This window comes from Myodes glareolus, chromosome 19 (assembly GCF_982192425.1).
Source record: "Myodes glareolus chromosome 19, mMyoGla1.1, whole genome shotgun sequence".
NCBI classification, from domain to species: Eukaryota; Metazoa; Chordata; class Mammalia; order Rodentia; family Cricetidae; genus Myodes; species Myodes glareolus.
In genome coordinates, this window is record NC_142044.1 from 59695233 (window position 1) to 59715018 (window position 19786).

Consider the following 19786-nt stretch of genomic DNA (forward strand, 5'->3'; position numbering starts at 1 on the left):
TAATTTGTCACAACAGCAATAGCATGTGCATGCGTGTGAGATGAAGGCACGGATGTGTTTTGTATCTTCAGGGGGTGAGGGACTTGTGCTTTCTGCATATGCACAATGGACACGCATGAGTTTAAGAAGGGTGATATTTAGACTTCCAGTTTCGTTTCATGTACAAATAATAATCCCCAGCCTTCTTTATTGAGAAAGAAAATCAAGCCGGGTTGTTTGAAAAGGTCGTTTATTATATACCAATATACAGTCTTTGTAATAAAAAAATCTTCCCAGTACATCGAACCATCTTATAAATGATATAAGAAAATAAAATTTGTATCTGTTTCCAAATGGGTTAAATTTGCCAGAACAAGGCACCCAGAACAAGGCACCCAGGACAAGGTACCCAGAACAAGGCACCCAGGACAAGGTACCCAGGACAAGGCACCCAGAACAAGGTACCCAGGACAAAGTACCCAGGACAAGGTACCCAGGACAAGGCACTCTGCAAATCTGCCCTGCAGCTTGTGCGAACCCGAACCCTGACAACGGCCACGCGACAGAACGGTGCTGTGGTAGTCTTTGGCACTGTCGTATTGCTCGTGAATATTTATATAATTACAAATGTGGGTACTTTCAAGTTAGTCATCCTCAATGCAAAATAAACTCAAAATATATACAGATTTTACAGTTGTCCAATATTTTTTGGATTAGCCTTTTATATTTACATTTAAATATGTTCAGACTAAACATATATACCTTTTCTACTTTCTGTCTTGGTTTATTTGTTGGGTGAACAAAAATGGAGAGACATCTTAAAGATGCTATTTGGTGATTTTTTTTCCCTCCCAAATCATAATAACTTAAAAATTACGATAGTTTCTAGTAATGCTCGTTTTCTATCACAAAGCATACCATTTTATAGTGATACATAAAGCAAATTTATGTTTTTAGGCACACTACAGAAAAACTGTTTAAGTGCGACAGTATGATCATTATCTGTATGATACGTATATTTCATACTTGGCTTTACTGAAATGTAAAGCATGCAACAAATAATTGAAAAAAATAGTAGTGAATGCCTGAAGTTCTGGGCAGTGAGCAGCGACTGATTTCCATCCCGTGTAAGCGTTGATGGATGGGAACAAGAACGGTTGCCTCTGCTTCTATAGCATGCTAGTGCATTTATTTATAGCCACTTGACATTATATTAAAACAGATGAATGTCAGCAAGTTCCAAGGCGAGCTCCAAGGAGCAGAGCCCTGTTTTAGACATGCTAAACTCAAAGATCAATGCTAGCACTGGACATTATTTACAAACAAGGAGCCCCTTCCTTTGCTGCCTTCCTATGGATGTTTATAGTGTTGTAAACAGTGAAGAGCATTACTGAACTACGTACAACTTTGGTTTTAATTTTTAGATATCTCCAATGGACAGATACGCACACATGGATTTTCTGAGCCCACTGGCTTAATTCTCTGCCCCAACCCGATAGTAGAAATGTTTTGACTGTGAAGAAAGAAAGCTACACATGTAAAAAATAAAAATGCAATGTACCATATGTCAACATTCTGATAACTGCAGAATAAGAGTATATACACAAACGTAGAGCAAAATTACAGTTTCCTGCACTGAATGTTTATCAAATAAAAATGTATCAAACAATACTGGGTAGCGTGTTTCCACTTGAATTATGGTCTTCTGAAAATTATGCATGAGAATGGAAGACAAGAGGGAAAGCCTTGTTCAAGGACAAAAGTGTGACAAAAATCCCAGGAATGACATGAAAAGCAGGTGCTGGCTCACTAGGCAGCTTAGCTAAAAGCATCGTTTCATCATTACTTCTTGATAATTAAATACCACCTCCACCTCCCGTTTAGTGAGCTGTTTTGGCATTTACCATAAAAGCCAATGACGTTCATTCAGTGTAATAGGCAGATTGGGCAAACTATTCTTTAGTATTGAAACAAAGTTCTCTAGACTGGTGTCTGCCATTCATGTACCTCACAGGGACAGTTCCCAAGATACACGCCTGTCTCAGTCAGTCAGGAGACTCTTAGTGTTGCTGCAGGATGGGAGATGGCCTTACGTGATAATGGCTTTGCCACTGGGGCATTTTTGCTTGATGTTGAGAATGAAATTATTTGTTAATCTGGGGTGGTGAAGTGTGGGGAGTGAGCAATAGGGGCATGGTATTATTTGCTGACCAAAATACACAGTCAACCGGATTCTGCTTGCACACCTGCAAAACACACCTTGGGCATCACACACCGCACTAGAAGGCCTGGGTTGAAATGTGCGCCACAGATTTTTAATGCATCATTCGCCATTCCCGACCAAACCCATAATCTTCTCTTTCACGGGTCTCAGGCAACGGAACTAGGATGTGTCCTTGGAATCTTCTCGTTGTTTCCTCTCAATGACATCCCCATCAGGGCAACTGGGATGTCCTCTGGAGCATGACTTCAGCTATTTCCGATGGAAAGTTTTTCCTCGGGCTTAGTGGTGTTTGGGATTTGGAGGGTTGTAAATCCAGTCGATTATAATGAGCGCCATGCTTCCCATCATGAAGATGATTCCAGTCACCAGGAAGACCAAAGCCTGCAATGCAGAGGGAGCGCATTAGGGAGCAGAGACAGAGGACAGCATGGTTTGCTTTAGGATAGTGTCACGGGGTGGTAATGTGCCTTGGATATTCGTAGGGACAAACGTCAGGTCAATTTAGGACCCTTGTTGGAAAAGGAGGGGAAACCCTGAAGACAAAGAACATAAGGGTTGAGAAGAGAGGAATAGCTGATGGACTTGGTGCATGAAAACATGGGGACTACCAAACATTTAAGTGGCAGACGAAGACTGAATGATGTAGGAAACACTCATGACCTCTTGTGTGGAAAGAGCAGTGCAGTGAGAGCAGCTTGTATGATACAACTGATAAATCCCATGAACAAAATGAGAGCCCAGTGTATGCTGAATATTTCTGACAAAAGTCAAAAGCCTAGGCATCTTTGTAAGTAGGAATATTGAGAACATTTTTAACTGGAGAATTTTAACTAGAAGTGTTCCTACGTATTCCACAGGGACCAGTCTTCAAATTCTACCCGCTGAAGAGCAGCCGGCGAAGACTGTCGTCAGCAGGGGCCTAGGAGATGACTTTGCCACTTTCTAGCTGGCCAAGGTGAGCACTTCCCCCCGGGCACACTGCTACAGACACCCAAGCAAGGCGGAGCACACAGAGTCCAAATTTGGGGAACAATGACAGGAGGGCTTGCTCTATCAAACTGCCCTTAACATCCCTGGGCACCCTCAAAAGGTGAATGACTTTCAAGACTCCACTTGGATTTAGAAGCATTCTTTCCAAGCCTTAATAGAAGATCCTTTTAGATGGTCGCCACTCAGTATGGGTAAAATATCCTTTGCGATGTATGTCTCTATAGTTTTTATTATGAAAGGAAATATGTACACTGCAGTTTAATAAGATATTTTATCCTTGAAAAGATTAACTGAAAAATGATCGATTCTGTTTTTTTATAGCACATACAGGGTTTGATAGAATGGAAATGAAAGCCATCTTTGCTCTTCTGAATCTAGCAAATGGGATGAAATTGCTGCCATTGCCCATACCAGGAGGGAGGCCAGGACCTCTTATAATGTCACATTATATCCAGCCTGGCACTGGATGTCAGTGTGCATGTGATAGGCATGTTTGTGGGAAATACACCAAGACAGCATTTGCCATAAATGTTTAGACATTTGCTCCCTGAAATACTAGACTCCTGTGAATGTCAGAGACTCTCTCCTCTGCCACTGCTGTGTTGCCCACTTTCAGCTCTTGAGTCTTGTTTATTTGGGAGTCTTGCTTGTTTCATTTTTCTAGACCATGTGTGTTTTCTGACTTTCCTTGAGTAGTTGAGATACAGTAGGGGACATTACAAATATTACTTACCCCAACCTTTTGGGGTGATCTCAGAGGTTCCTTCTTGACAAGTTTGAGATAAAAAGCCGCCGGAAGAATGAAAATCAGCATGGTGGCAGCCGAAGCCCCTGAGGAGAGAGGTGCAGGGCAGCTAGTGTCTCGCACAGTTGGCTGCCCCAGAGATGCATCTGCAAGCACATGCCTCAGGACAAACAAATACAATCTGTTTTGTTTTTCTCAGCACTAAAAGCAACATTTCAGCCATAATTCATCTTGATTATGCATTTCTAGAATGTGTGTCTGTAAAGAAAATTAAAATGTGCCCCACATGATGGCCATGTAAGTGTAACTGTAATAATAGTAAGAGGCCAAACAACACTTGGGGGCTGAACTCAACACTAAAGCTTCCTGTCCAGGCCTGATTCTCTTAAAAGTCATTCTAGCCAGGTGGTGGAGGTGCATGCATTTAATCCCAGCAATTGGAAGGCAGAAGCAGGCAGATCTCTGAGTTTGAGGCCAGCCCGATCTATAGAGGACAGCCAGGACGACACAGAGAAGCCCCATCTCAAAAAGCTAAAAAAAAAAAAAAAAAAAAAAAAAAAGCCAAAATACAAAACAACAACAACAAAAAAACTAAAAGTAAAACGCATTCTGCCCTAAAAATCTAGTGAACCCTTAGCCTGGACTGAGAAATCAAATGGAGAAACAGACCATGTGGTTAAAGGGAATGAGATGTTTAGGGCTCTCAGCCTCCAGTTCCTCTAAAGACACCCTGAACACCCCAGCTGGCACTCACAGCCTGGAGAGAGTATATGGTAGTCAGCCCTTACTTTCCCCCTGAAGACAGAGCTATGGCCATGCCCAAATCCTCTGTCCACCAAAAGGTATGTGATTTGATTTCTTTGAGGCTCAGTTTCTTCACGTCTTGAAAGGGCACTTGAACAAAACGGCTGTAGGTGAATGCCAACATAGAACACAGCCAGTGTGGTCACTGAGCCCAGCAGGGGCTCCTGAAATTCCTTTTAGCCCGACAGGGACAGGAACCCTGCCCGCATAGAACCCTGCCCGCATAGCGCTGTTTTCATGTTGCCGTTTAAGGAGGCGTACGTTGGAACCGATCAAGCAAAAGCTTTTCTGAAACTCACCTATGAACCCAAAGATGTATTTGATGGTGGGCACGAGGATGACGAGCATGTTGTTGAGCGCAATGATCACTGCGGCGATCAGGAAGTGCCTTACCCAGCTGAAGGGTCGTCTGGGGAACAGCAGCGTGATCACGGAGGTCCGGATCTGCAACGAGGATGTTGACAGTCCTGATCACTTCTTTCACTTTATTTTTGTTTTTGGTTTTGTTTTGCGAAACAGGGTTTCTTTGTGTAGGTTTGACTGTCCTGGAACTCATTCTGTAGACCAGGCTGGCCTTGAACTCACAAAGATCCGCCTGCCTCTGCCTCCCCAGTGCTGGGATTAAAGGTGTTTTTAATTTTTGCTATGATTATAAGTATTCTAATCTAAAGCATTTTGTTTTAACCCTTACCCCGCCCAAAACATCTTGATGGTTTTTCTCACATTTTCCTTGTGTTGAAACACACAGAGGAGCATTTGCCAGCCTAACTGCTTTAAGTTCGTACAGTTCCACAGAATTAGGTACATTAGTGTTGCTGTGTCAACTTCACTCTGAAGTGTCGTGTCTGAAGTGATACCTTTCCTTGGCTGCATACCATGCATCCACTTTCTTGGATCTTAGAACTCTTTGTTCAAAAATAATCTTGGGCAGAAGGGATGATGAAGTAACAGCTCCGTGTAACTTGGGGCAGTGAAGCCCTGCTGCTAGCTAACCATGACTTATTCTCATTAGACCAGCCTAGGCATTGGACGTAGACCCTGAGATGGCATAGCACAGACTGTAAAGCAAATTCTGCAGACCTGGCTTCTTCTTCATTTTCCATTTTATTTGACATTTTCCACTGATATTTTTTGGGAAAAAAAAGTGATACTTTTTGTGTTTCCTCCTTCTTCCTTCCCCCCCCCCCACATTAATAGATTACAGATCCACGAAAGGCAAACCGTGGGACTCAATAACCCCAGCATTCCTCAGAGGTCCTGCTCAGTCCTTTGCACAAAGCAGGCACTCAGGAAATGCTGAATTAAACTGACAGCAGGAATCCTTCCACTCACTTCGGGGTCTCAGCAGATTCCAGCCCTTTTTACAGCAGCTGAAGTCAGTGCGCCAAGGCTGGAGAGAGGCTCCGCTGGCTGAGCTCAAGGAACTGCGGTGTCACCAGACAACGAGGTCGCTGTGGGAGACGGCCGAGAGCATTTGGGTTTGGACAGCCCGACCCAGAGCCGTGCTCATCTTTGGGATCTCTTCGGAGGACACTCTTTGGACTTAGTGGGGTTACTCTGCTGGCCTTTCAGTAAGACCTCGAGTTCAGCTAGGGCTTCCCACGTTCAGATGGATTTCCACCTAAGAATTCTAGTCTCGAGATCTCATCACGGCGCGGAGACAGGAACTCACTGCAGAAGCAGCCACTGTGAGCTCCATCTTGAAACATGTATGGACAGCCCGGAAAAAATGCAAGCTGAATCGCCCGCAGTTTCTCCTGTGGCATTCCTTTCATACCAGCCGTGGATAATGAGAACCATCTGTGTAGGTCAAAGGGAATTCATTTCTAGAATGGCAAGCTGCACACACAGGTTTGCAGAGGGTTTAGGAGTGACTTTGGGAGAGATTTTAAACATCAGTGAAAAAGATGACGCTCGCTGTGAAAAGCACTTCAAGGAAGGCCAGCAGTTTGATACCACTTTCCCCAGTAACTGGGACATTAGGACCTGTGATGAATACCTGTCCGATATTGTGCACAGCGGCAGGGCTAGTGAACCTACAGTGAGTTTTCTATAGGGGTGTGTGTTGCCCAGACTGACTGGGAAACTTACAAAAAAGCAGGCTGAATGCAGATTTGTGTTTTATGAAGACGCCATGCGTGTGTGTGTGTGTGTGTGTGTGTGTGTGTGTGTGTTGTTTCTGTTTTAAAATGAAAGCACTCAAGTTAAAACAAGCAAACAAAAAGCCGAGTCAAGGGCAATCCTGTATGCTCAGGGCCTCTGAGAACAAACAGTTTCCTAAAATCAGGTGATAAATTAAGGTTTGGCCTACTGAAATAAGAAGACACAACATGGACAGGAAGAAACACCACATGGTTGGAGTGAACGGCAAAAGCTTTGTTCTCACGGTAAGTGTACTGAAGAAAATCCCTTACAGGACTGAGGGAACATGGATTGTCAACATCCCCCTGAAGAGGGCAACAGTGCCAAGGAGGCAGAGGAAAGGAGCCTTGGAAAGGGTTAGAAGAAAACTGGTCATTTCCTGTTACAGCACTGTTGTTATGAGAGAGGGGATCTAAAGGGCTGGGGCAGCTCTGTTTACCCACACCAGGACAGCAGAGGCAACTCAACTCACATGCCCTTCCCCATGTGCCCCTTTATCTACTGATGCAAACTGATAAGAATATGAAAATGTGGGTCAGACGCTGCAAGTCCGGGAAGTCCCCAGCACCAGTCAGGGCTCCTGACACAGAATGACACGAGGAAGTTTCCACGCACTTTCTAGGTAGAATGCTAATTGTTCCTACAGAGTTTCCTGAGCACAGTCTGTTCGGAGGCGCTCTGTGCTAATGTAGGGTGCCAGGGTGAAGATCACAGATATGGAAGCCAAGAAAAAAGGAACAGCCTTGAATTGACTCTCAATAAACACAGATTCTCCCATTGAGTAGAAATGACGCCTTCTTCGCGGTCCGGGATGGCTTGGGAATCGTATCTCGGTAATATCAACCCCACTGCAGTTCCTGACAGTCTATGCCTAAGTCGGTGCACACTTCAGAGACCTGGAGGCAGGACATGCCAAAGGGAGATGAACTAGCAGGTGCCGGAAGTCTGAAAGGTGACCTTCTGAACATACTCCAGGTCGGGCATGAACCTGTCCACTTAGAATAAACAATAAAGGCTATTTGCTTTTCTGTCCCTTGTGGTGACACGTGAACCTTGCCGTAGGAAGGGAAGCACAGTTGCACAAGTCACCATCCATCCTCTGGAAGGAGGGGCGTCCCACAGTGGACTGCCCACCCCACACCCAAGGAGCTCCTCGTGAAGCTGCTAATAGAATTAGCCTTCATTCGCTTCGCGTCTGCATCCGTCCGACAGGCATCAGAGATAGATAAACATCACAGGCTCCTGCACGCTTGTGCTGAGAAGGAAAAGACCAACCAGACTTGAGATGAAAGAGAGGATAAGGGAATCTGAGCAGGCGACACTTATCCTTTCATCTAAGAAAGAGCCAGGTGACCGAGTTCTGTAAGAGAAAGGACGCGAAACTGTAGCTAAAATGCTAGATTTGAACCCAGACTAGGTTTGCTTTGTCTCTTGTTTGGGAGGATATTATGGCAGATAAAGAAGTTCCTGGGGGGAGGCGGGGGTGTCAAGTGTTTCTGAATGCAAAGAAAGCTGTTGGGAGAGCTATGCCTTCCTGAGCCACGCCTTCTGGGTGAGTCGCACCATACAGGAGAAGCCACACAGTGCAGGAGAGCCACGCCCTGCACTTGGTTCACGGAAATCCTGGCCCCAAGTTACACGAAATGAATAAAAACACTATTCACAGTATGGACCACTTTATCAAAAGCCCATCAGAATGTGGCCTTTCAGAACTTGACTGGGACGTGGAGGTCGCCACTTATCACACTTGAGACCATTTAATTCCCTTGCCCAGACCCTCATTCCCATGGATTCATGGCACAGAATGAACTAGAAAAGGTGGTTCATGCATTTCAGAAAAGGCAAGATTTACCCAAAGACCATTTTTTTATGTTCAGCATTGTTGACCTTCCCTGTCGGCCCGCCCTCTCTGCCGGCCACCATTAACATTTCTCTGTATCTGTGGCTGTGAAAGGTCATGCCATGCCCAGAAAATGGCAGACATTGATCATTTTCCTGGATGTTGGTTCTTATGGTCAATTTCAATTTTAATGGCCTCTACCACTGACAAACTACTACAGTTCCTGATATCAGACTCAGCCCTGGGCATTCGCCCTTACACGGGATAAGAATTTCTAAGAGAGGTTTGGATTGTCAATGGTGAGATATAATATTTGTGGAGACTGGCTTTTACTTCCCATTCTGGCAACGAGCCTTGCCTTAGCTTAACAGTTATCCACTAGCTGTGTGACCACCGCCATACCCTTCAATCTCTCGAGACTGTGGCTAGGGAAATCCTTCCTTATCAAGGGCTTGTGAGTAAAGCAAAGTGAAAGATGGTAACAGATTCCTCGCATAAAACAATTAAACGACAGTGCAGATGTTTCTGGTATGCCAAAACTCACAAGGACCCCAGATCCGCTTTTCCCGGAGTAACCGGAAATGCCGTCCTACAGAACATCCCGCTCCAGCCAGAGCTCATTTTAGGCTAAAGCTCCACGCATGACGTTCAGAATTCTCTCAGATATAATAGAGGCCAGGCGTTATTTCAGAGTATTAGGCGTGATAGCAACGAGGATTTGGTTTCATGCACTCATGAAGAAGGAATGTGGCAAAATACACGTCACCACGCGAGCAGTTCTTAAAGTGACCACAGCACATTTTCTAAGTTGCTCTCTTAGGCCGAGCCTTGTGTGAAACATTTTGTACTTAGCAAAGCTGGTTTCCGGGTCGCTTAATTTATCCCCCTACAATGGATGAGTGAACGGAGTGTTTATGAAAGGGGCACAGTGGCAGGCAGGAGAGCCTATGCTTGTCCACGGGTGGTGTTTTAATTCTTCCCGCGCAGTCCTCACTCCCAGCCCGCTGTGGTGAGCCCATGACAAACCAAAACCCTGACTAGAGCCAAGGAGCAGGAATTTCAAATACCAGAAGGCATGTATCAGTTTGGGTGGGAGAGATCAAAAAACTCCCTTCTGGTATATCATTTACCTAACGAGTCTCCTTCCCGTTTGTTACCAAGACGTCAGATTCCATAACCTGAGCTTTGGCTGTGACCTGGGCACAACAGGCAGAGGAACAAATGGAAACGTTTCAAGATGCTGGCAAGATGCAGCGTGGTCCTAGCCTAAGTGGTGCTGGCGTTCACATTTCCGGAGGCAGAAGAACTACTCAGTCATCTTATTAGTCTATAGGTGGCAGCTCAGGCCCTGCTTGGTTTTCATTTGAATTTAAAAACAAGGTTCGTGTTTTTTTCTCATCCTTTAAAAACACTCCCTAAAATGACTGGCTGTGTCTAGGTATTAAGTGGTCAACTTTAAGTGGCTCCAAAATTCTGTGAGAAACTAATAATTGGCTGGGACCCACCACAGCAGACACACAGACACCCAAATCCACAGTGAGTCAGAACCACAGACTCATCCTTCAGGACTCAGTGTACTTACTGGGAAGAGGACAATGGGCACAGTTAGCGTCACTGCCACCAGGACGGCCACGCGTACCATGATCAGAGGGGTGTCAAATGTGTAGACTCTGCTGTAAGCATGGAGTAGCTCATCTTCAACTTCCCCTGCAAGATGAAGAGTTGAGGGAGTTGCTGAGTCGGCACCGGCTACTCACGGAAACATGCAGGGCGATGGAAGAAACAGGCTAGTGGAAGAGGCCAGGCCTGGGGATTCAGACAGTTCCGAAGCTTGTAAAGCCAGAACATGAAAGGCTGCTAAGCTTCTTGACGTGATTTGGACCATAATACATCTGTCTGGTACAGAGAGCATCACAAGCCAGGATGGCATGCTCGGGTTAAAAGGAAGGAAAAGCCGAAGCCCTACCAGCTTGTCCAGCCCACGCCACCTCCATCCTCAACCTGTCTGTCCAGCTAACCCTGACGCCGCTGCTTTGCACCTAGTGTGAGAGCTGCGGGACTGATGAGCTCTAACTCTGTGTTTGTGTGTTTGTGTGTATGTGTGTGTGCTTGTACACATGTGTGCATTCACTTGTGTGGGCACATGTGGGGGTAGAGGTTGATGTTGAGACATTTTCTCAATCACTTCTTCACCTTACTTTTTGAGACGGGGTCTCTCACTGAACCAGAAGCTTGTCATTTTGGCTAGACTATCGCCCAGCAAGACCCTGGGATCTGCCTCTTTGGTTCGTAGCACTGGGGTTACCGACACGGGCTTGCATACCCAGCTTTTACATGGGTGCTGGCAATCTAAACTCAGGTCCTCTTGAGGAGTTCAAGGGTTGTTTGTCTTATGAGATTATTAGAAAAGCACATGAGAACAAAAGCATGGTTTTTATTGGCTCTCCCAAGCATCAGTCTACGATTTATCTGATGCCTTCTTTGAAGACGGCCATTCAGAATGCCAGACACAAACGCTCATAGATACACATGAAATCAAGACATGGGTAACACATAGATGTACATGAAGTCATAAGTAACCTGGTTTTCCCTCTACTCCTCTCAAGATGAGACAAGGGGTAAAAACACACTCGGTGGTGTTGATCTTGACTTTCGCTAACCTGTAACCAGTGAGAAGCTAATGCCAAACTGAGAGCAAGTGCAAGATTAACAGTCAAATGTTAGTCAAATGGGAAAGACACCTAAGCAAATGATGGCCTCCTCCAAGGCATTTCCTCCCCAGTCTGTCACACATTCAACTTATTTTACCAAATCAGTAAACAGCAAGTTGAGGCCCAGGAGGAGGAAGAGCTACTCTTGCTTACAACTTTGCAGTCGATTTTTGAAACTCCATGTGTATGTATCATACGCACATTTCTTTTTCTATTCTAAAATAACTGAAATGCTTTCCAAAGTGCTGTGTGTCTTACAATAAACAACTCACTAACAGAACTCAAAAAAAAGTTGACGGTGTCTATTAAAAATACCTATTTGCATTGACACTTTGACTAGTGTAAATATTCGATAATACACATATTTGATTGAAATAATTTCTCTCCTGGGTTCTATTTTATGGAATGAGAAAATAATATTAATTTTTTGTTTACAGTTAAGGTGCTGGACAGAATGTGTAATGTGTACTGTTGCGATGCCATTTATACATATATGCATACATACATACTTAAACACATACACACACATTTAGAATAGTCCCAGATTGAAGGAACTTTTTTTTTGTATCCCTTTTCTTAGGAAGCTATTACTCTAACAGAACTTAATAAAATGAAGCAGACATTTTACTTAATACTCTAAGATGCCAGCTTTGTTTGTTTGCTTATCTTGTTGTTGTTTTTGTTTTTCTAGACAGGGTTTCTCTGTGTAGCTTTGAAGCCAGTCCTGGAACTCACTCTGTAGACCAAACTGGCCCCAAACTAACAGAGATTGTCCTGTCTTTGCCTCCTGAGGACTGATATTAAAGATGTGTGCCACCGCTGCCCTGCTTACGATGCCAGCTTTAACTGACTGGTAAAGAAGAAGCAGGTTCAAACTTGAAGATTATGGGTTTTTGCCATTTGCTTGGCAGCCACTTCTCCTTAAAAAGAGTTTTACTGTATGCAGTTGGATTCCATTTCATTGTTTCTAGCCTACGCTGGACTGGAAAATTAGACAAAGAAATATCACTTATACGTGAAGGGAATTAACTTGATTTGAGGGATTTGTAATGTGTGTGTGTCCTAGTGTGTGTACGAAGGTGAACACACCTACACACATGCACATGTCGATGCTAGAGGCTGGTGTTTGGTATCTTCCCTAATTGCTTGAGGCAGGGTCTCACAGCTCACAGTTTTTGTTAGCTTAGCTAGCTGACAAGTCCAGGGATCCTCCTGTCTCTGTCGCCAACATTGCAGCCTGTACTGCCATGTTGGATTTGTATATGGGTGTTGGGGAATCCAAACCTGGGTCCTCATGCTTGGAGGTCAAGTACTTTATCTACTGAGCATCATCCTAGCTGGGATCAGAGAGATTTAAACAAACAAATCATACATGACTTCTCCAGTTGCTGGAATCTATTAGCCAGGTGGATCCAGAGCCCATTTCCTTTGAAAAGTGGCAAGACTAAACAGAGTGTCAATCAAGAATGCACAATTTATATATAGACCATGCCACCCACTTAAGGGATGAAAAACAATTTTATGTATCGAGGTGAATGACCAGTGTAATCACAAAGAGAATGGCTGCGACGGGGTGACCTACCATAGAAAGTTAGGTAGCCAAAGAGAGCGGCGAGCAGGTACATGACGAGCATCCCTGTGATGGAAATATTGGACACTGTCTGCATCTTTCTCCGGGACCGGCTGGGAAGAGAAAGAACACCAAGCTTCACTTTAAAAACTTCTTTAAATATAACTTAAAATTAAAATAAAAATGATGAAAGCAGACTTCAGACATAAAGCTTACAACTTGTTTAAGTTTGTCTCCTAGAGTTAAGGAAGATTTATTTTCATTTCTCTTAAGCAGTGTTCCTTTAATCTGTAGTTCCTTTAATGTCAAGTAAGCTTGTCCACAGAAAATTAATTAATTTAATTACAGTAAATGGCCAGGATTAAACCGGCCTCTATGGCAAAGCTTTTCCATTTCACACTGAGATGAGTTTACTGAAGAAAACAGCCTAGGGAATCAGCAAATCCCCACCACCAAGAGCTCGGACTACTGAGAAAATTTTATGTTGTCCTACGGAAGTTTCTAGAAGCCAGTATAGCTAGCACTCACCACCAGGCTTATGGAGTCCATACTGTACATGATTCACAAAGTAAATCTAAGACCCCCAAATAGCCAAAAGTGTTCCAGAACTTTAGGAAGCAAATCAGAACTTATCTGATTTACACACACACAAGGCATCTTCACTGTTCAGGTTTAAAAATGTAAGAATCATTGCCTGACCCCCAAGCGGTTAGAATGGGTTCAGACTAAATGAGATGTCTGCAACCTCAAAGGAGATGATTATTAATGAATCATAGATCCCTGCACTGGTAGGAACTAGCTCGTGTCCCCATTGCATACATGGCTATCTGGTCTGGTGACACCTTTAAGGCAAGGAACTGACCACAAGTAGCATCAGCTGCTTGGCAAGGCTGCCCTAACTCTAAGTTTTTGTTATCATGAGTGCTGTCATTTCCAGCTACAACAAAATCCACTTTCAAATCCATACACCTGTCCAAATCAATGCACCCACTATCTCCTCCCCCACTGTGGGAAATCCTTTCCTGGGCTGTCATGCTAGAAGGGCAGGTGGGCTCACTCAAACCTTGGCTAAAATACATTACCAATGAATTGCGGTAGCACAAGCCATGTCTGCTCAGAAAGCCATAGGATGGGCCTCCTCATAAAGCATCTTTGAATAGATGGACACATTTGCAAATCAAATGAGAATGCTAAAATGATGGCTGCCTTACTCTTTAAGTTCACTGTAGATGGGTAGGACCTCGGGGTGGCAGACAAAAGCGAACGCTAGGATTGGGATTGCGTAGGCGGTCTGTAAAACAAACAAACATGAATATTTGGAGACCCAGCATAGACAGTGATTCCAGAGCCTCTCAGTTTGTGAAATAAAATTCAGTGACCACAGCACCGCTCAGCCTATTAGGGGTGTGGACCTGTCGCTTACCCGGGAATTGAACACAAAGTATTTGGGCTGACACTTGTCATCATTGTGGGCTTCGTACTCCACGCCACTGCTGTGAAGAGGGCCGGTGGCCTGGTTCTCATCCAGCCCTGCAGGGTTTCGGTGAGTGTAATCCATCATGAAGTTGACGTCAGCGCTCTCTGAGTTATTGGGTAACATAATCACGTGCATTGGAAGTGTGCTGTTGAACGTCAGATTTCCAACATTGTGATCCAGGACAGGCAGAGGGCAGGGTATTTCAAATTTTTTGTAGATCACCTATAGCCAGTCATTAAAAGTTGAAACAACAAAAACAAAAGAATTGTCGAGCTTTGAGGGGGAAACAATCAAATAAATCTCCACCTGTGTGGCTTGAGGGGTACAGAATCTCCTTAGACTGCTGGGCCACAGAGAGCCCTAGCCTCTGTTCAAAGCAGAGAGCTGGAACTGTGAGTGCCAGCGCTACTTTCTAGTCAACAGTCCCAGGTTTCCCGGGTCTTTCCGACCCTTCTATGACATTACATTAAAGATAATTTCCTCGTTACGTCAAAGTATTCATGACACAAGTCATCAATAATTCTTTCCTCTTCCTTTACTTCTTTGAGGGAAAAGATTTGCAAATTTCACATCTATGCCATTTCAAGAAATTTCTCCTTTGTTTGAGTTGACTTCTTCAATTCTGCTATGGTCAAAGTCTCTTTACGGGTAGAAAGTGGAAGAAAAATGGTGAATACAGACAGATATGGCCGAAGCCTGCTATTTCCACCTTCTTAGACACTGGATCACTACCATAGTCCTTTGTCTAAATGTTCGCCCAGGGAGCCTGCCTGGAACAGACAGTGTGCTATGACCTTGGCATTCTAATTCAACTATTTTTAAACCCATGACTACCCCTTTCTCATTCCAAATTAGAATACAATAAAATTGCTTGTGAAGCAAGGACTATTCCATGCTAGTGAAATGCGTGGACAAACATGAGGACACTAATGAAACATGGCATGCATTCCGAGCTACAAGGATCATGTCAACAAAGCACTTACCACGCTGACAAAAAACACCATGCACGTCAGGGAAAATCCACTGGTATAGCCAAGGTAACCTAGGAATCAGCAGAAATATTTTGGAAGGTGACTATAGAATCTAAGAAAAGCTTGCCTACTAGAATATGAAGTAAGCATACTTTCAGTTAGGGAATTAATACCTAAATTTTTAAGGAGAGAGAGTGGAAGGATAATTCCCACAGACACAAATATGACGAGGTAGTTGCCATTGAGGTACCATTCCCTAGAAGAGAAAGAGAGAGGGTGTTGGGAACAGAAAAGACCAGCAGAATGAGCCACTTGGTATCGCAGAGGGAATGTGAGACATACCCAGTGTTTTCTTCAAGTCCCATGAATGCTCTGATTACTTCAGGTAGTTCATATTTAATGATGAAGAGGTAGCTTGACATTGCTGGAATGGACAAAGGGAGAGCTTAGTGGTGATGCACACGCTGCCATCCCACACAAGCTGTAAGAAGTCAGAGCACTTGGGACATCCATTCTCCTTGGACAGATGAACACCTTATCCCTAAAACAGAATGGGAAGGCCACGCACACTCCACAAGGCTTTTGGATTCTCTTCGAAAGCAAAAGTTTGTCTCTCCAGTTCGTACATGAGGGACTGTTGCTAATAGTGCCCATGCTGTTTCTTTGTTAAATCCAAATTGGGGTACTAGGGGGGAACCTTGGGTCTCACACATTCACTCTCATTAGTTAGAGACCGTCATGGCCTGTGTTGTGTGGGTCTGAGGGCAGTGGTCTGACAAAAAGAAGCGGAGGCCAAAACCAAGATAGCAGCATTACAAGGCAGGACCCTGGACGCTCCAATCACTCTGGCTCTCTCCCGGTGACACCTGTTGGGCCTCTGTGGTCTCTCAGAGCCATGGCCACTGTAAGTCCTCTAGGCTGATAACAGAGTATAAGAGACAATAGCTTCTCTCCCATTTTGTCTGTTATGGATTTGGGGTTTCTCCTCTTATTCCAGCTTCCCATTTGGTTAAGAAAATTACAGAAAGGGTCAAATTTCACCTGTACTACTTTGAAAACATCTTAAAAAAAAATCTATAAAACATCTCCCTATTTACATATGTAAAATGTGAGAGCTTTGTCTCCAACTGGGGGGGATTTGTGCAACACTCCATTCCCAAGCCCACCATTTGGCGCAATTGGATTCTCATTTGTTATCTGACACACGGTCCAGGGTGCAATTAAAAGTAAAACTGACAGGGCTGAGGCTGTAGTTCAGGGATGTAGAACAATTGTCTAGCACGCACAGGGATCTGGGTTCTAGTCCCCACACTACCACAACAGGGAAAGGCTGGTCTTACGCAGCTCTCAGTGTGAGCTATATCCTTCTGGTGTGGTTGTACACACAGGCATCTACGTTGTACAATGAACTCTGACTAGTTTCAAATTAGTCCCTAAGCTTCCACAGAGGAAAGAATGGTGTTGATCGCATCTGACTCTCTTGAACTCTGTGGATTCCATCATTTAATCATCTGGAAAATCTTGGAGAGAACAGGTGTATGTCACCACCCTATCCTGCAGACATCAGGATTGTGAGAAACTCAATGACGCATCCAAGATCGTACTCTTGCAGAGGGCAGACTACATGAAAAGCACAATCCCCTGACTCTTCCCAATTGTCAAAATGAGGCGGTTTCTCTGATAGCTGCCCTGTCTCCTGTCCACATGGCTTGGTTAATCTTTACAACGCCCTTGGCCACAGCAGAATCTTACAGAGCGTAAACAGGAGGTGTTTCTGATGAGCTGGCTCACCAAGGGACCGTTCGATTTTAGAGCTCTTAACTGCTGACTCTCGGTGATGTCACCACCGTTAATGTGTTTGGTCTTCGAAAATTCAGGGTGCCACAGGCCTGTTTGGGTAATGTCAACATCATCCCGCTAATGATAAAACATCGGTGGCGAATGCCAAGGTTTTAGGGGGTTGAAAAATTAAAGTGTTCTAAACGTGGAACTGCTAATTTAAGAAGCACAAGTGGCTTTCCTTATGCAAAATCGCTGATTAGATGAAACAGATAGAAGGGAGAGTGTTTGCTGGGGTGGGAGTACGCCAGCTCCATCTCTCTTACAGCCACGCTGCGCATGTTTGGCTGGACACAGAGCCTGCTTTGATCCACACCTGGAAGTGTGATGTGGCTGTACTGACACCTTCAATAGCCACGGCACCCTTGCCCAGCTTGGGTGTTAACGACTTAACACACTCAGGGCTTCTTATCTCCGTTGTCACCAGCTGGAGCAGGCATGAGGTGATCTTATGAGACGCCTGGTGATTCAAATCTCCAGAAAGCTGAAGATTTTAACTAAATGTAGAGCAGATTCCTCAATGGGCTTAGATGCTTATGGCCCTAATCCAGTAAAAACAAAACCTAGCAGTAAAAAACAAAGAACAACCAAAGATGATCCTAGCAGTTCCGGAAATGTCTACACAAGACTTTAATTTAATAACATACAGATAATAAACAGCCACTGGGTCTGTGGTGTGGCTCACACACACCCAGGAGCCCAGTGAGTTCAGCAGGCTGCCGGGGGTATGGTGAATGCTGGGGGCATTCAAAGCTAGAATGCAGTTGTTTGTTCACTGCCGGAAGTTCTGTTGTTGTTCATTTTTATTGCGCTTCCTACAGAAAATTCAAGTGTCCCTTTGCAAGCTCCCCACTTACCTCCAATATTCTGCATTGTAATAGAGACAAAGGCTCCAATTTTCCCGGGCCATCCAAATGCCTTTTCCCCTAGTTTTTCATAAATTAAAGACCCTATAAGGGAAGATAAAATTGCTGTGTTAGAGGATCATTCTCATGCCTCTAGCATTTCTTTACATAACGCTACACTGGAATATTAAGCATGTAACTAAATAGTACAGAGAAATGATAAAAACCAAAGGACAGGACCTCAGAAACCAGTGAGCAATGTCAAACGCTCTGCAAACAGAAACAACGGCTCCGTTCACTTGAGCTGTGTGCCGCTATACCCGCCATTTGCCAAAAAATCTTTTCTTCCCCCTATTTGGCTTGAACTTGGGCCAATCGACTTTTATTCTTGATTCTCATTTGCCCAACTAACTACAAACCTTGGGAGAACACATTGTAGGGATTAGAGGAAAACGAACCATGGGCCTAACTGGTATCCGCCTTAGCTTAGAATGCTGTGTTAAGTGAGAGCCCTTTGACGAGAATCAAACTAGGAAGTCACCTTTTTGGCCGAAGATGTGGACTTAAAGGAACATACCTCCTTCCTTGGCTGTCTTTAATAGAAGGTGAACCGAATAGAGCGATAAAATGGCCACAGTAAGCAACATGATTCTGTAATGGAACAGAAAGTAGACAACACAAGGTTTCTAACAGGTGAGACATTGCTACCATAACCACTGCAGTAAACTACAGCAATAATTCCTGCCTTTTCAACCGTCAACTTTGCAAAAGTATATGGATTTAGAGGATTCTAGGAAATTCTTGAACACCACCCAACGTTGTACATGCTTCAACTACTGTCTGTAGCTTCTTCCATAGTGGGGTAACATATCTCACAGCCGAGATGCTAATGGGCATCCCATCTACTCACCCAGCGTCCAGGTGTGTGCATGCCACATTTGCATCAACAGGTAGCAGAAAAAGGCTGCCTGAGAACCTGACTGAACCGAGGCTCAGACATTCTAATTTTTTTAAATCTACATAAGAAAGGAAGATACTGTGCTAACTGGAGGGTCAGGTACAATAAAAAAGCAGAGGACGGTGAGTGTTGACAGTTGGACCATTTCTTGTTTCTTTTCTTTTTTTTCCCCCTTATTTATTATTTTTTTCGAGACAGGGTTTCTCTGTAGCTTTGGAGACTGTCCTAGAACTAGCTCTTGTAGACCAGGTTGGCCTCGAACTCACAGAGATCCGCCTGCCTCTGCCTCCCGAGTGCTGGGATTAAAGGCGTGTACCATCACCACTGGGCTTCCTTGCTTATTTTCAAAGAGACTCACATTGACATCAGGACCCTCTATGTGACTGCGTGTAGGAATGGCTCCTGTCCGTTAGTACTGATCAGTGTTTCTATAAAACCAGGAATTGGGGCATAAAAATAAGAGCATGGGTAGAGCCAGGCATGGTGGCACACACCTGTAACCCCAACACTTGGGAAGCTGAGGCAGGAGGATTATTAGTACAAGATCATCCTGGGCCACACAATGACACCTTGTCTCAAACAAACTAAAGAAAAGAAGAAAAAAAGAATGTGAATACATCATCTAGATAATAAATGGACAGTTTGGACATCTGACATTTTAAAAGGCAATCTTTTACTTTGTTTACTTGAG

The 19786-nt window shown here is 44.2% G+C and overlaps 1 protein-coding gene across 3 annotated transcripts in view; it reads right to left on the reverse strand.

The window, feature by feature from the left end:
• Positions 1–212: 212 nt before the first annotated feature.
• Positions 213–19786, reverse strand: part of Slc38a4 (solute carrier family 38 member 4) — a 73899-nt gene continuing 54325 nt past the window's right edge. For all 3 annotated transcript variants that reach the window (XM_048444746.3, XM_048444745.3, XM_048444744.3), the window contains exons 5-16: positions 18715–18788; positions 18150–18242; positions 15796–15877; positions 15627–15709; positions 15466–15524; positions 14429–14704; positions 14217–14296; positions 13018–13118; positions 10307–10431; positions 5042–5186; positions 3927–4024; positions 213–2584 (exon numbers count right to left, since the gene is read on the reverse strand). In XM_048444746.3, coding sequence (XP_048300703.2) covers positions 2483–2584; positions 3927–4024; positions 5042–5186; positions 10307–10431; positions 13018–13118; positions 14217–14296; positions 14429–14704; positions 15466–15524; positions 15627–15709; positions 15796–15877; positions 18150–18242; positions 18715–18788 — 1318 coding nt within the window. In that variant the 3' untranslated portion in view covers positions 213–2482. The remainder of the gene's footprint in view (positions 2585–3926; positions 4025–5041; positions 5187–10306; positions 10432–13017; positions 13119–14216; positions 14297–14428; positions 14705–15465; positions 15525–15626; positions 15710–15795; positions 15878–18149; positions 18243–18714; positions 18789–19786) is intronic.